This window comes from Dipodomys spectabilis, unplaced genomic scaffold (assembly GCF_019054845.1).
Source record: "Dipodomys spectabilis isolate Male_0828 unplaced genomic scaffold, ASM1905484v1 ptg000032l, whole genome shotgun sequence".
In the NCBI taxonomy this organism is placed as follows: domain Eukaryota; kingdom Metazoa; phylum Chordata; class Mammalia; order Rodentia; family Heteromyidae; genus Dipodomys; species Dipodomys spectabilis.
In genome coordinates, this window is record NW_024870709.1 from 33,489,171 (window position 1) to 33,504,822 (window position 15,652).

The 15,652-nt window shown below is 40.1% G+C and overlaps 1 protein-coding gene across 1 annotated transcript in view; it reads left to right on the top strand.

Moving 5' to 3' along the window:
- The window catches only part of Sidt1 (SID1 transmembrane family member 1), an 85,324-nt gene that overhangs the window by 20,662 nt on the left and 49,010 nt on the right, over positions 1-15,652 (top strand). Inside the window, exons 2-3 of the mRNA XM_042676870.1 lie at positions 13,401-13,522; positions 14,544-14,714. Coding sequence (XP_042532804.1) covers positions 13,401-13,522; positions 14,544-14,714 — 293 coding nt within the window. The remainder of the gene's footprint in view (positions 1-13,400; positions 13,523-14,543; positions 14,715-15,652) is intronic.

Genomic DNA, 15,652 nt, shown 5'->3' on the forward strand with positions numbered 1-15,652 from the left:
AGAAAGCAGAAAAGGAATGTATTAGAAGGATATCATATAGGTTACAATCCTGACTTACCAGCCCCAAACTTTTGGAGATCTAAAGAGACAAAACTGTAGAAAATTATAACAGTAGTCATTCAGTGGGGATGGGGATTTGAGGGTACTCAACCTGACACCAATGTTTCCATTGTTATTCCATATAGTGGCTGCCATATGGAATATGCCATATGCACCACTGTTGTCACCATCGCAGTGAATCTAAATTCTCCCTTTATATTTGTATTATTCAATAACCATTGAAACTATCCAGCAAATGCACCCTGCTGTTTAAGCATAGGTCCTGTATCTCAAAACTCATCTACTGGGGTGGAGTGGGAAGGTTCCTCCAAAACATGAGATGCTTTTGGATGTCATGAAGCCCCTAAACCAAACCTACCAAAAATCCTCATGATGTGCTAAAGCTACGCATTTGATAGAAAACGTCAATAATGGCCCAGACAAAGCCAGAGATCAAGATGTGACAGGGAAGAAACTGGATCACCACAGCCTTTGTCCCTATGCTCATTTAAAGGGGAGTATCTCACCTGAGCATCAGAGAAGAATTTAAAAAGGAGATGTCACCTCTGTCACAATGACTCCCAGTTAGAAGTGCTTCACTCTCTTAAGCACAGGTTCCCTAATGCCCCTTCCATTTGTCTCAAGAAACTGTCTTTGAAGAGGAAGCTGTTTGAAGACAATCATTTGTCTTGGTTAGAAAGCTGTTTCCTCAGATAAAAACACACTGACAAATACTTATTTAATTTATAAATGACACCATTCTAGCAATAACTTCTACCACAGAAATAAAGAACTGGTAAGCACCAGATCATAACTCTTGGAATCATAACATTAATTTTCTAATGCTTTTCCTTCTTCAGAGCATTAATCAAGTGGGCCTTACTATAGCTCTAGAAAGAACTTGCCAGGGACTAGATCCTTGGGTTCAGTTTCAAACCATGAAACAGTATTTACCACTTCAGTCACCTCACAGGATAAGATTGAGGGAGAACTAGAAACGGGAAAGATGAAGAGAGGAAAAGGAGTCCTACACAGATGAGCAGACTCAGCTACCAAGATGGTAGTGACCCAGCACTGGCAACTGGCTCTCTCCTAGAAACAGAGCCTAGAGATGAAGACCAGTGAGACTTAGAAACTATGCAAAAACTATTTTTAAAAAAAGACAAATAAAACCAGCAAGATGGTAGATAAGACAAGTAGCTGTTGGAGGTCAAAGAAAGGCAGCCTATAGCAGGTTAGTGCCGCGGACCGGGTTCTGTCGGGACGACGGAGGACACCTAAGGGAGGAACCTGGAATAGGTGGGGAGATGGCAAACAGACAACTCACACACATTAGGAGTGGATGCTGAGTGCGATTTAATGCAGAGGATAACAAACTTTTATAGCAAAAGTCTCCATGAGAAAGGGCAAAAGGTTACACAATCTTGCTGCAGGGCTTCTTTCTTGGGTGGTCACCAGCTGGTCGCCTGAAAGGGCAAAAGGTTACACAACCTTGCTGCAGGGCTTCATTCTTGGGTGGTCACCAGCTGGTCACCTGATAGGCACTTGTTTCCGGCTTATCTCTAAGAAATATAATGGGTTTCGATGTTTTGTCATCAACTAACCATTACCTTATTTCTATAGAGGCCTTAACTGTCCCATAAGATCTTTCCTGTTCTTTCCTCAATAGCAAGGTCACCGAGGCCTACATCTAGCAAGTCTTTTAGTAAATGAAAGAGAGTAACAAGAAGTTCTTTCTCCTAAGTAGTTATCTCAGCAATTGCCATACATTCCTTCTATTCTAGCCGCGCCTACAGCTTCTTGTAAATCTCTTACAAACAATTCCTTCTGCTGAAATGACATCATGAAACCCCCAATATTTACTTATGACTTGTCTACTAGCCTCCATAAGAGGGGTTTTAGGTTAGCACTTAACTCTGGTGAGTTAGTCATATTTTTAAGACACTCATCAGACATTGGAGTCGCCAACACTCTTAAGAAAGAGCTTTGAATAAGGGAACGTTGACAATGAGCAAGTACAAAGAGCAGTAGAAGCAGTAAAAGATTAATAGGCACTCTTATGCAGTGAAGAAAGGCAGAAACACATCTTTTCCCAGGGGTTTTTCCAGCCTTTTCCCAGGAGTAGGCCTCTTAGAAGCCCTATTCTCCGAGGTAGACTTCGGTGAAGTCCCAAAACTTGGAGATAGGTTTCTGTAAAGCCCCATTCTCTGAGGTAGACTTCGGTGAAGTCCCAAGACTCAGAGATAGGTCTCGAAGCCCCTATCATGGTCTGATAGATGGTCTCCCATGCTAAGCAGACTCTACTGGGGTCGGCGTGGCAGGTTAGAGTCTGATGGACATACGTATCTTGACATTGGTTCTTGTGAAAAATATCCAGACATGTTTCATTTCTGTTGGATAGACTTACTATTGTATGTAAGATGTCCCAAGTATACTGGAGCTCAGCTGGACTGTATTATACAGTATTTGAACCCCATTTCCGGTGTGCTCAGGGGAATTCCCTATTTCCTGGGTCTCCGCTGGAGGCAGAGCCCCTTCAGTTACAGAAATTGCACATCTGGCATTTGCTTTTTAACCCCTACCTCACCTCCCACCAAGCTTAGGCTTAGACCTGAGCCATAGGTGCTGCCAGTCAGACTGAGAACCAATGAGATGATGATGCAGCAATTAGAGGCCACATGGAGTGGGAATGCACAAAGGACTGTGACAGCAGGGTGGTGGCACTTAAAACCTTTCAAAGGCTTCCTGCAGTCCTGAGAATACAGCATCAACCTTTCTTGCAGGACTTACAACACTCTTCAAAGTCTAATGGACCTCCAGGCACCTCATGCTCCAGCCAAACTGATTTTCTGTTAATTCTTTAAGCATACAAGTTACCGTGTGTGTGTGTGTGTGTGTGTGTGTGTGTGTGTGTGTGTGTGTGTGTGTGTGTGTGTGTGTGTGTGTATTGGGGCTTACACTGGGGCTTTGGCACTGTCCCTTTGCCTTTTTGCTCAAAAAATACTCCTGCCTTCACCCAACCAGCTGTAACACAAGTAAAAACGTGTCATGGAAGTGTTACAAAGTAAAGTGAGGCACTAGAAAATTGTGAGCTTTCCATTCGTCTAACTAGATCACATGCCTGTTTTTGAGCAGGATTAACTTTAGTATGCCCCTGGAATCCCTCCCCCCCCCCCCCCCCATAACTTTTGAATCAGGGTTAAACCTCAGTGAATTGTTTGATACATGATGGTGGGAGAAGAGAGGATAGGGATAGAAGGAGGGAGGTTCGAAGAACTTTAACATCTGCAAATTAACATTAGTGAACATATCAGAGTTAGTATGAAACAGAGGACCATTGACAAAGACAAACAGCTCCAAAAATAAATTTTAGGGCTGTTTTACAACTAGAGTCTATTTTTCAAGATCATACATACAGAAGTGGAGAACTCTAACACTTAAACCACATCTCCACTTCCAGCTTTTATTTGTTCATTGGCAATAAGAGTCTCTGAGACTTTCCCATCCAGGTTGGCTTTGAACCATGATACTCAGATCTCAGCTTCTTAGAGCTAGAATTACAGGCATGAGTCACTGGTGCCTGGCTTATGCTTCTTACTTTTTCTGCCTTAACTGTGCTTTTACTTTTATTTGAACGGTTTTCTTGCTCTATTATACTCCTATTTTTCTGGTTCTTTACTCATTCCTTAGAAAAATACCCCCTCCCCCAGTCTATTTTGTGTCTCCTCACAGAAGATTGAGCCTTGAAAAGCTCTGGTTTCCATGAGGAGAGTAATTATATCCATGCTGCCGAGTGATTTATCTTTGGTGTACAGAACAATGCCTGGCTCAGGATGTGGTGGGGGGGGGAGTCACATATTTACTGAATGAATAAAGTTCACCCTAAAATATCTGGCATCTGACTGCGTATTATTTTATGTTCCCAGCATACCAATTGAAAAGATTACACATCTCTTCGATTGTTTCCCCCTATTTGTATTAGAATTGAAATTTTTCATATAAAATTTGGATTGTAAACCAAAAGATGAAGGCATAGTAAAGTGTATTTATGGCTAGATTATTGGTGGCATAATCAAAGTGATGAAGTGAGGGCTATAAAACACTCTTCTTAGACAAGTGCCATGAATACAAAACATTAGGAATCTTAAAAGTGTAGGGAATAGAATGCCCTAAGGGGTAAACTGCTCTTTTCAACGAGATGAATGAGCTGTTGCAGGAAGCCAAGCTTTGAAAGTAAATTAATGTCCTTCATGAGGTGGACTGTATAAACATCTTCTTTGCCACGGGTGATCGAGCTTGTCAATGTATCTCCAGACAGGACAACAGACAGCCAATAGCTGATTGATTGGTGGAGGGATGGGAGAGGAGAAGTGCTATCCCAACCCCAAGCACAGAGGAGGTAGCTCTGCCTTGCTCTCTGTTACAACACACTCTTCTCCTATCATCTGTCATTTAACTGATGTCAATCCACAGGCAAGTGGCTGGTCTGAATGCCACTGTTCCCATTCTATATTGAGGGAATGAAGGCCTAAAGATTTAAATCCAGATCTTGATGCTGTAGTGTATAGAAGATAGTTCCCCAAGGCAGGAAGTGGGATGAGGGTATTATAAACAAGTCACATCAATAGGAATCACAGGAGTTGGTTTAATGTTTATATGTAAGTGTACTATAACCTGGGAGTGAAATTTCTCATCTCCCTGCAGTAATTATGGAAAGCTTGGCAAAAAATGGGTCATTTATTAGACCTTCCCACTTCTAAAAAGAACGAGATTCAGGACTCAAGTCTGTTTTGCCCAAGGATATCTGTTTCCATACACTAATCGTATGTGGACAGTTCCAATACTCCTGCCTTCACCCAATCAGCTACAACACAAGCAAAAACGTATCATGGAAGTGCTACAAAGTAAAGTGAGGCACTAGAAAATTGTGAGTTTTCCATTCATCTCTCTAACTAGGTCACATACCTGTTCTTGGGCAGGGTTAACTTTAGTATGCCCCTGGTACCTCCCATAACTCTTGAGTCAGGGTCAACCCTCAGTGAATTGTCTGATAAAGATGGTGGGAGAAGAGAGGGTGGGGATAGAGGAGAGGGAGGATCGAAGAGTCTTAATATTTGCAAATTAACACCAGTGAACACAACAGCATTAATACGAAACAGTTGGACAAAGGGATCAGAAACCAAAAGATGAAGGCATAGCTAAATGTATTTATGCCTAGATTGTTATTGGTGTAATCAAAATGATGAAGAAAAATGGCTCCACAAACAAAATTTGGAGCTGTTTTACAACTGGAGTCTATTTTTCAAGATCATATAATCAAGTACTGTTGTATGTAATAATCTTTGAGTCTAAACCTGTTGTTCCAACTGGTAGAAGCTTCCATCCCTTTATTTTAACCAAAAACAAACTTAATCTTGAATTAAACTAATTTTCATCCTTTATATTCAGTTAAATTTTATTACTTATGATTTTGAACGTTTCCCTACTGGCGTGTTCTAAAAGATTAAAAAGGGAGTCTCTAAGCTTTAAGACCTTTCACAATCACAATCTCTTAAAAATATCAGACATAGAGATACTTAAAATTTTTTCCCTTAGCTATAATGTGATTCCCTGCTTATAGTAAACATAAAAAAATTACTAAGAAGTTCTCTTGTTGCTGTGGCAACAAGGAAAGCAGTACAACAGGAAAAAAAATCCTAGATCTTAAAAATGTTCTGCTACAAGGTGTCAGAATCCATTAAGCTTCATCAATACCCTGTTCCTCATTTAATTTTGCCTTTACACAGCTTACTTCTCTGCTGCAAATATAATCCAATTTTCTCAGTTGAACATTAGCTTCTGGAAAGGCAAAGCCAATTTTGAACAGGCTCTTTATACTTTCCTGGAGGTAATACAATATCTGTTCATCTTGAAACACTGCTCAGTGTCTTCTATCTCCTGTTCGTGTGTGTGTGTGTGTGTGTGTGTGTGTGTGTGCGCGTGTGCCCGCGTGTGTGTATTTATAGCAATTTATTATGCTATTATCTATGAATTTGTTTTATTATGACTAGTAAAATCATTATTAAATAATTAAAAATCAAAGTGGATTACAAGAGCCAGACCTGGCGTACAATTGTTGTGTGGAGATAAACAGTAGAGTGGCAATAAACACAACAATGACACGTCTGTTCCACTAACCCTCATTTCATTGCCAACACACACTACCCTGTAAATGTTCTGTAACACCGGTGATCTCCATAGGTCAGAACTTGGACAGCTGCTGTCAAATGAGATTGTTTCTTTGAACTAGAACTTGCCCAAGTACATCAGATTCCCCCAGCATGCTGGTGTAGAATGCATAGTTTTCGTTTGTACTCCTAGGGACTGACATGAAGGAATTGAATTGCTAACATTTAAGAATGACTGTCTTTAAAGTGTGAAACAATGTACAATGCCGGGGTTGGTATTACAGCGTCGAAAATGAGTTGCTTCTTTTTTTTTTTTTTTTTTTTTTGGGTCCGGTCATGGGGCCTGAACTCTGGGCCTGGGCGCTGTCCCTCAGCTCTTCAGCTCAAGGCTAGCACTCTACCACTTGAGCCACAGTGCCACTTCCGGCTTTTTTCTTTTTGCTTATGGGGTGCTGGGGAATCGAACCCAGGGCCTCAAGCATTGCAAGGCAAGCGCTCTACCACTGAGCCACCTTCCCAGCCCAAAAATGAGTTACTTCTAAGGTAATTCATTCTGTCAGGCCATACGGATGTCAAAGGTGAAGTCTGAGCTTCCTGGAAGAGCCAGGGCAGTTAAACTAATAGTTAAAATGTTGGGTAGCCCACAATGAGACACAGCTTCACATCCACTAGAGTGGCTACAATAAAAAATAACAGAACAGTAGCAAGTGTTGAACAAGGTTTTAGACAAAGATTTATATATACTTGATTATATAAATTACTGGAATGCAAAATAATACATCTGTTTGAGAAATATTTCTCAAAAAAATTGATTATAGCCAGGTGCTGGTGGCTCATGCCTGTAATCCTAGCTACTCAGGAGGCTGAGATCTCAGGATCATGGTTCAAAGCCAGCCCAGATGAATACATGAGACTCTTATCTCCATCAGAAAACCAGAAGAAGCACTGTAGCTCCAAGTGGTAGAGCACTAGCCTTGAGCAAAAGAGCTCAGGGACAGTGCTCAGGTCCTGAGTTCAAGTCCATGACCTGCTTTAAAAAAATTGGACATATTGCCTCCGTGTCTCCTGGTAATTCTACTTATGAAAATATACCCAAAACAACTGAAAACATATATTTGTACAAAACTTGTGTACAAATGTTCATAGACACAGTCTCGTAAAAGCCAAAAAATGGAAATAGCATAATGTCATCAACTGCAGAATAGATAAGTAAAATGGAAATAAGTAAAAAGAAGGAAGTGCAAAAGGGTGTATATTATTATATTATTTCTGTTATATGAAATATACAGAATAGGTAAACTCCATAGTGACAGAAATTAGATTACTGGTTGCCAGGTATTGGAAAATGAGGAGTGGTTGCTCATGGTTACAGAGTTTATTTTGGGGGTGAGGAAAATAGAGAATTAGATAACAGTGGGGTGTACAACTGTGGACGTCTTCAAAACTACTGAACTTGCCTGGTGCCAGTGGCTCATGCCTATAATCCTAGCCACTCAGGAGGCTGAGATCAGAGAATCACGGTTAGAAACTAGTCTATCTCTAAACTAAACTACCTCTCCAAAAAGGCTAAAGTGGAGCTATAGCTCAAGTAGTGAAGTGCTAGCCTTGAGCAAAAGAAGTTCAGGGACAGTGCCTAGGCTGTGAGTTCAAACCCTAGAACCAGCACACTTGCATATGCACACACGCACACACACACACACACACACACACAACTTAACAATACACTTTAACAGAGTGACTTGAGTGGTATATGAATTATGTATCAATTTTAAGGGATGGAAGATATGACTAAGAAAAGAAGTAAAAAATTAGACTACATTTTAAAATGCTGCATGACATAAATATATTACAGAGGGGTAACCAGAGGTCACACAAGGCCTCCCGTAGGGCAGGATACTGTATTATTTACTAGTGTAAGGTAATATTAGGGAAGATGTCCAAAAGGATAAGGATGTAGAGGCTGTCCACATCAGTCACCATTATAGGCTCTGTTGAGAAAGAGTAACAGGGCAAGACAAGACAATGGGGGGTAGGTAGGCAAAAAAAAAAAAAAAAAAAAAAAAAAAATATATATATATATATATATATATATATATATATATATATATATGGGCTGGGAAGGTGGCTTAGTGGTAGAGTGCTTGCCTCGCATGCATGAGGCCCTGGGCCAGCACCACATAAGCAGAAAAAGCTGGAAGTGGTGCAGTGGCTCAAGTGGTAGAGTGCCTGCCTTGAGCTGAAGAGCTGAGGTGTAGCGCCCAGGCCCAGAGTTCAGGCCCAAGACCAGTAAAAAAAAAAAAAAAAAGAGTGGCAGCAGGGAAGAGATCAATGCTCTTCAGTGAAGGTAAAACAAATTTAAATAGTGATATTTGGGTAACTGGAGAGCTGTATTTTAAAAAGATAAAATTTATCGTTTGTACTATAAATTCATGTGGATTGCTACTGTATCAGAAATGTAAGTTTTTGTAACCATATATTTTTGTGGTCATGTTTCCCGTAATTCTACTTATGAAAATATACCCAAAAGAAGTGAAAACGTACAAACATATGTATACAAATGTATACAAAAATGGAAATAGCACAAATGTCATCAAGTGCAGAATAGATAAGTAAAATGAAAATAAGTAAAAAGAAGAAAGTAAACCAAGTAACAAAGATTTAGTGAAACTTCTTGACCATAACTCAAGAATTCATGGAAAAGAGTGAGAAAGTGAAATACTTGAATCTAAGCAAGCTTCTGTGCCTAATTGCCAATTGGCATGAAATCAGAGATAAAGAGACCTGGTCCCTATTGTCCAGGGTATAGTCAGCAAAATCCAGAATGAGAGTGCTTCACAAAAACCACTGTTTTGCAGGGCACCAGTGACTCACGCCTGTAATCTTTGCTATTCAGGATGCTGAGATCTGAGGACCACGGTTCAAAGCCATCCTGGGCAGGAAAGTCTGTGAGACTCATATCTCCAATAAACCATCAGAAAACTGGAAGTGGTGCTGTGGCTCAAGTGGTAGAATGTTCACTTTGAGCTGAAGAGCTGAGGGGCAGCACCCAGCCCCAGCGTTCAAGCCCGGTGATCAAAACACAAAAAACAAAACACTGTTTTGTGAACTGCTTTCCCTAACAAACGTGTGTCCCACCCACCTTTATCAAAAAGTGGGAGAAGAACCTTTCACGTTGAGTTTCATGAGATAAGTGAGCGAGCACTATTGGCTTACCACTGTAATTCTAGCTGCTTAAGGTGGCTGAGGTCTGAGGACAACAGTTTCTCAAGACAAGACTCTGTGAGACTCTTATCTCCAATTAATCACCAAAAAGCCAGAAGTAGAGCTTTGCTCAAGTGGCAGATGAGTGATAGCCTTAGGTGAAAAAGCTAAGGGACAGTGCCCAGGCCCTGAGTTCAAGCACCAGCACCCGCAAAAGAAGGAGGGGAGAGTAAGTGATACTCTATCTCTCAGAGATGTACATTGAACTATTTACAGATTAAATGATAGACTCTTTTACATGTATGTCAGAATACTTTAGGGAAGTCACAGGGTGAACCTATGCAACAGTGATACTCACTAGACACTATGTTGGAAATAAACTTTACAACTTGGAGTTAGGGGAGTTGGGGGGAGTGGGAGCAAAGGAGGGAAGGGATAACGTCGTTCAAAAAGAAATATACTAAATTCAGCCAAAGACAAATGCTGGAGGGAATGTGGAGAAAGAGGAACTCTACTGCATTGCTGGTGGGAATGTACACTAATACCACCACTTTGGGAAGCAGTCTGGAGGTACCTTGGAAAGCTAAATATAGACCTCCCCTATGACCACTCCTAGGCATCTACCCTGAGCAACAGGAACCAGGATACAAGGACACATACATCTCCATGTTTATTGCAGCCCTGTTCACAATAGCTGAGATATGGAAACAACCCAGATGCCCCACTATTGATGAATGGATCCAAAAAGTGCGGTACCTATATACAATGAAATATTATGCAGCCATTAGAAAGGACAAAATAATGGCATTTGCAGGGAAATGGATGGAACTAGAGCAAATCATTTTGAGCGAGGTAAACCAAGAGCAAAGAAAAATGGCACATGGTCTCCCTGATATGTGGATGCTAAAGCCAAAATGCAAAGAGATATGACAAAGTAAACAGGACTCGAGAAGCAAAAGACAGCCACTCATTTTGTCATATCATTGCTAAATGACTCCATGTTATTGATCACATATATGGAATGTATACACACACACACACACACACACACACACACACACACACACACACACACATGCATGCAATGGAAGGAAGCTAGAAGGAAGACACAGAATCAGTGGGAAACGGGAAAACATACAGCAGAGGTGCCGTCAGCTGCACTGGACATAGATGAAAGCAAGCAACCCAAAGACAGTGATGGGAAGGAAGGAATGAGAGGAAAAGAAGGAACAGCCTACACTAAGCAAAAGGAAAGAAATGTGGAAGAAATAATTGTATTTCATAGAATTCACAAACTTTATAGACCATGATAATGACAATTTGCCTTGTGAAGGTTAAAATGTGTTTATGACTTTAACTAAGTATCACTATTCCACAATACTGTGATATATGCAAGTAATCACCTACTATCAATTAAGATAAAAGAAGAAAAGTTGCGAGAAGGGTGAGTTAAGAGCAATGGGTGACAATGTTATCAGACACTTTGTATTCATATACTGTTGTATAGAATGGGAATATCCTTGTACAACCACTTAAACATAATAATTTCTTAAATGTACTCATTACCTTACCTTACATATGTAACTGTAACCCCTCTGTATATTACCTCTACAATAATATTAAAAATAAATACTTCAGGGAAGGGACGTTGGGAATAGGAGATGAATGAAATAAAATGCATTTGTTAATAGTAAAGATGGGGGATACCCACATGACTATCCATTATAGTCTTCTTGTTACTTTGCGGTAAATAGAACAGTGCAGCCATGTGCTAGGAAGAATGCACAGGGGACTGTCAAGGGGAAACATGAGTATGAAGGACTGAGGTCTGGGTATCACTGGGAGATGGAGGGAAGTACTGGGGGGACAGGTCGATGACAGAGTTAGGAAGGAGTAAAATTATTGCTTGAGGAAGTTAAAGTTGTAGGAAATAGAGGATGGCAGGTTTCAGAATTAGGTAAATGACTGCATGGTGAAAACATTCATCTAGCGAAGGAATTTAAAAAGAAATGAAAGCTAAGAGTGAAAAGAATAAGTAGTAAGTTCCATTGACACCGACGGGGTTGGTAGCTCTTGTGAAACTCCCAGATCTGAGGAAAGAGATCTATAGTAAAGATACGGTTTTAGCAGTTATCAGCTGCAGCATAATTTCTATAGAAACATGTAGAACCAGTCCCTTCAAGAGCAAGCGCAGCTTATCAAATTAATAAATTACTTTTGAACTGTGCCAACATTACAGAAGTGAAGTTATAGCTTGATTAAAGAGAACTAAGTAGCAATATTTATGCCTATGTTGTTCTGTTCTTTCCAATTTCCATTTTGAATGTGATAGATCTTTAGAATTTAATTACAAAGGGGTGGCATTGTCCACAAAGGAATGTACCTTTGCCAGACACTGGTGGCCCATGCCTGTATTCCTATCTACTCAGGAAGCTAAGATCTAGGGATCACAATTCCAAGCCATCCCAGACAGGAGTCCATGAAACTCTTATCTCCACTTAACCACCAGAAAACTGGAAGTGGAGCTGCAGCTCAGACAGTACTTAACCTTGAGCAAAAAAACTCAGGATCACAGCTATAATTCTAACTAGGAGGCTAAGATCTGAGGATTTCAGTTCGAAGCTATCAGGTCAGGAACCTCCATGAGATTGTTATCTCCAATAAACTACTCAAATAAGCTGGAAGTGGTGCTGTGGCACAAGTGGTAGAGTGATCACCTTGAGCAAAAGAAGCACAGGGACAGCACCCAGGCCCAGAGTTCAAGCTCCAGGACCAGCAATCAATCAATGAATCAATCAATAATCCTTTTACCTGACTTATGTAATTGTAACCCCTTTGTATATCACCTTTATAATAACAATAAAACATAAAAAAGAATTTAATTAGAGAATTTTGTTTCTTTCCCCTAACAAAGGTTTTTAATTTTATTTTTCTTTTATTTGTAAAATATTTTTATTATCTTTAAGTAGCTGTACAAGGGAGTTTCAATTAAACAGATCAATTGATGAGCAGAATATATCTTATTAATGTCACCCCTTCCATCATTCTCTCCCATCTCTCCCACCTTACCCTTCTTTTCAATTTATCTAGCTCTATTTTCAACTAATAAAGAAGTTTTTAAGAAACAAGCAAAAAAAGAAAAAAAATCATGTAAAGATCAAAATTTACCTTGCCTTTCTTTTTTGTTCTCTTCCCCATTGCCCATGGTATTATAAAAAAAAAAAAAAAAAAAATTGAAGGAAAACACCAAACCATCCAGCCCTAGGAGCAAAGTCCAGTTTCTTAGCTTTGAAACAGCTGTGACAAGATTAAATCTTTGGTTGACAAGGGTTCAGAAGAAGCCACAGAGTTGCTGATAGAAAAGATTCTTTCCTGTCAGAGCAAAAAGAAGAGCTTGACCCCTGACCACCTGCTCCTGGAAAGCATCCTGTTTGTCAGTAGGAAGAATAGACCATCAGTGAGGCCGTAATAAAACAAGCCTTAATCATTTGGTTTGAAATAGAGAATGGTTTACTAAAACAACATTATAGTTTGTTGGAGGTGAGGGTTGTATAAGGTAATTTGAGGAAGGTGGATTTAGATACTTATATTTATGTTCAAATTATAAGGAAGGATATCAATATTGTTCTTTTTCTGTTCTGGGCTTCTCAAAACCTTTCTATTAACCACTGTATTCAAATTCTTCAGCCTACTATTTGAAAATTTCCTTAATTGGCTTCCCTCCAAAGCAACTGAATCAGAATTTTGGCAGGTTGGAACCTGTTATCAATGTTTTTTAGTTTCCCTGGGGACAGTTTCAAAGTAGTCAAAGTTGTTTCGAGACTAATGAGAAGAAACAGCTGGAACATTTGGCGTCTCTGATCAGGAGATGCAATGTCAGGAATCACTTTTCCTAAGTGAAGGTGTGAGTGTGTGTGTGTGTGTGTGTGTGTGTGTGTGTGTACGCGCGTGCGTGTGTGCGCTCGCACTACTTCTTTCTGTCTTCTCACACAGGTGACCGCCGTACGTGTGCATGTGAACAGTTCCTCGGAGAACCTTGACTACCCAGTCCTAGTTGTGGTTCGCCAGCAGAAAGAGGTGCTGTCCTGGCAAGTTCCTCTGCTCTTCCAAGGACTGTAAGTGGTCTTTCCCAGACATTTTCACTTCATTTGATTTTCTTCAATGACCTAGATAGACATCCGTTGATTTTTATGAAGCAGATGGAGAAATCAGACATGAGAACGCTGAGATATGTTGCATGCCAAATGAAGCTGCTCGATTCCCATCCCCTCAAAATTTCAGATGACCATTCTACTTAGTTTTAAGCACCTGGAAGAACTTTACACCACTTTACAAGCTATCACTCTACTAAAATGTTTTTTAAAAGTGGGTCACTTTGTAGCCTTTCAGTGAATGAGGCCCAACAGTCAACACGAATAAGAAACATCAACCTCATTCTTCAACATATCCGCCATGTACACATCTTTGCTACCCTGTAGAGAGCACTACTAAGCAGTAAGTGCTGGGATACTACAGTGAAAAATAATAGTAAAGTTCCTAGCCTCATATTTTTTGCAGAGGTGAATTTTCTGAGGCCTTGTGAGCATTAAAAAATAAGAGAGAAAAGCATCCAAGGCATATGGAAGTGGGCAGCATGTATGGTATTACATCATTCTCAAAGGGTTGGGGAGGGTTGGGAATACAGCTCAGTAGTATTGCAAGCAGCCTAGCAAGCATGAGGCCCTGAGTTCAGATCTCTAGTCCCAATACACATACACACACACACACACACACACACACACACACACACACACACACACACACACTGTTTAGGAATTTGAGGACTGAAATACTAATTCTGTCAAGTTTAACTTGGATCCAGGGTTTTCTTTACCTTTAACAAAAAAAAAAAATCAAAGGGTAGAAAAATAGAATGAACTGGTAATTGAACAGGGCAGTTTCCCCTCTTAGAAGTTCATACTTTTCCTCAGTGAATTAGGAAGGTGACTGAGTGTAATCATAGTGGATGTTGCTAAGTGACCTGGTCAGAGCATAAAGTACTAGAAAGCAAATTTGTACAGACGTAGCATGGAAAGGCTTTCCTGTGTGCTCACTGAGACTTCTTGTTCTTGCTGCCATTGCCCACTGTTGCTTCAGATACCAGAGGAGCTACAACTACCAGGAAGTCAGCCGCACCTTATGTCCCTCCACAGCAACAAACAAAACAGGACCTTTGCAGCAACTGATCTTTGTAGATGTTGCATCCATGGCACCACTTGGTGCCCATTACAAACTGCTGGTCACCAAGATCAAGCACTTCCAGCTCCAGTAAGTAGGACCCGTGGCCTTTCTCTGTGTGTTGTCTTCTGTGTCTGTGGATGTTCAGTTGTGCTTCTGTCCATGTAGATTAGCACTGTGCAAGGAAATTAGCCACTTAGCATATTAATTCTGAAGTCTCCTGCCCAGTAAGGCCTTAATCTGTGAAAGGGGGAAGGGGTAGCAGCTGGTGCCAAATAAAAGACAGAATGACCCCATAGGTATATCTGCTTGGGGGTTTGAGTGAGAAACCAGTTCTCTATGTACTTCAGGTGAGAGTTACTGCTGACTTGGAGCGTTAGGCAGTGACTATGGCTAACCATGACCATACACTTGAAGGAAGTTTTGTTTCCTCATTAAGGAAAACACTAAGCTTGTTTGGTTGTCCTTATCAGTTTGCTCCTTCCAGTTTAGGAATGTAGATAAGAATGTGGTTCTTTTCCTTCTCTGGAGTGACCCTTATTGTTTATGTTCCTGAGTTTGTTTTTTTTTGTTTCATTTTGTTTTGTTTTAAATATAAGACAAACTAGCAACCTTACTGAAACAAAATAGGCATTATGCTTGGACACTTCACCAAAGAAGCTTTCCATACAGACCAATAACACATCTTCCTTAGCTAGCAGGATAAATTATTAAATTGAAAATGAGATTCCATTACAACACCAAAGTGTGAGAATTTGAACGACCCAATGACACAATGCCACTTTTAGTTATCCACCCATGATTGTGCATAATTGTGGCATTTAGTAGTAGAATATAAACAAGAGTAAAAATGAACAAGCTATTGAAATAACTGACTACCAGAATAGGTCTTACAGTGCTGAGCAAAAGCAGCCAGACAAAAGAAATGCATGTTATTTGATTCCATATATGTATATTTGATTCCATATGTATAGACACATGGTATATATGGAATCAATATAATATATATTATATATATGGAATCAATG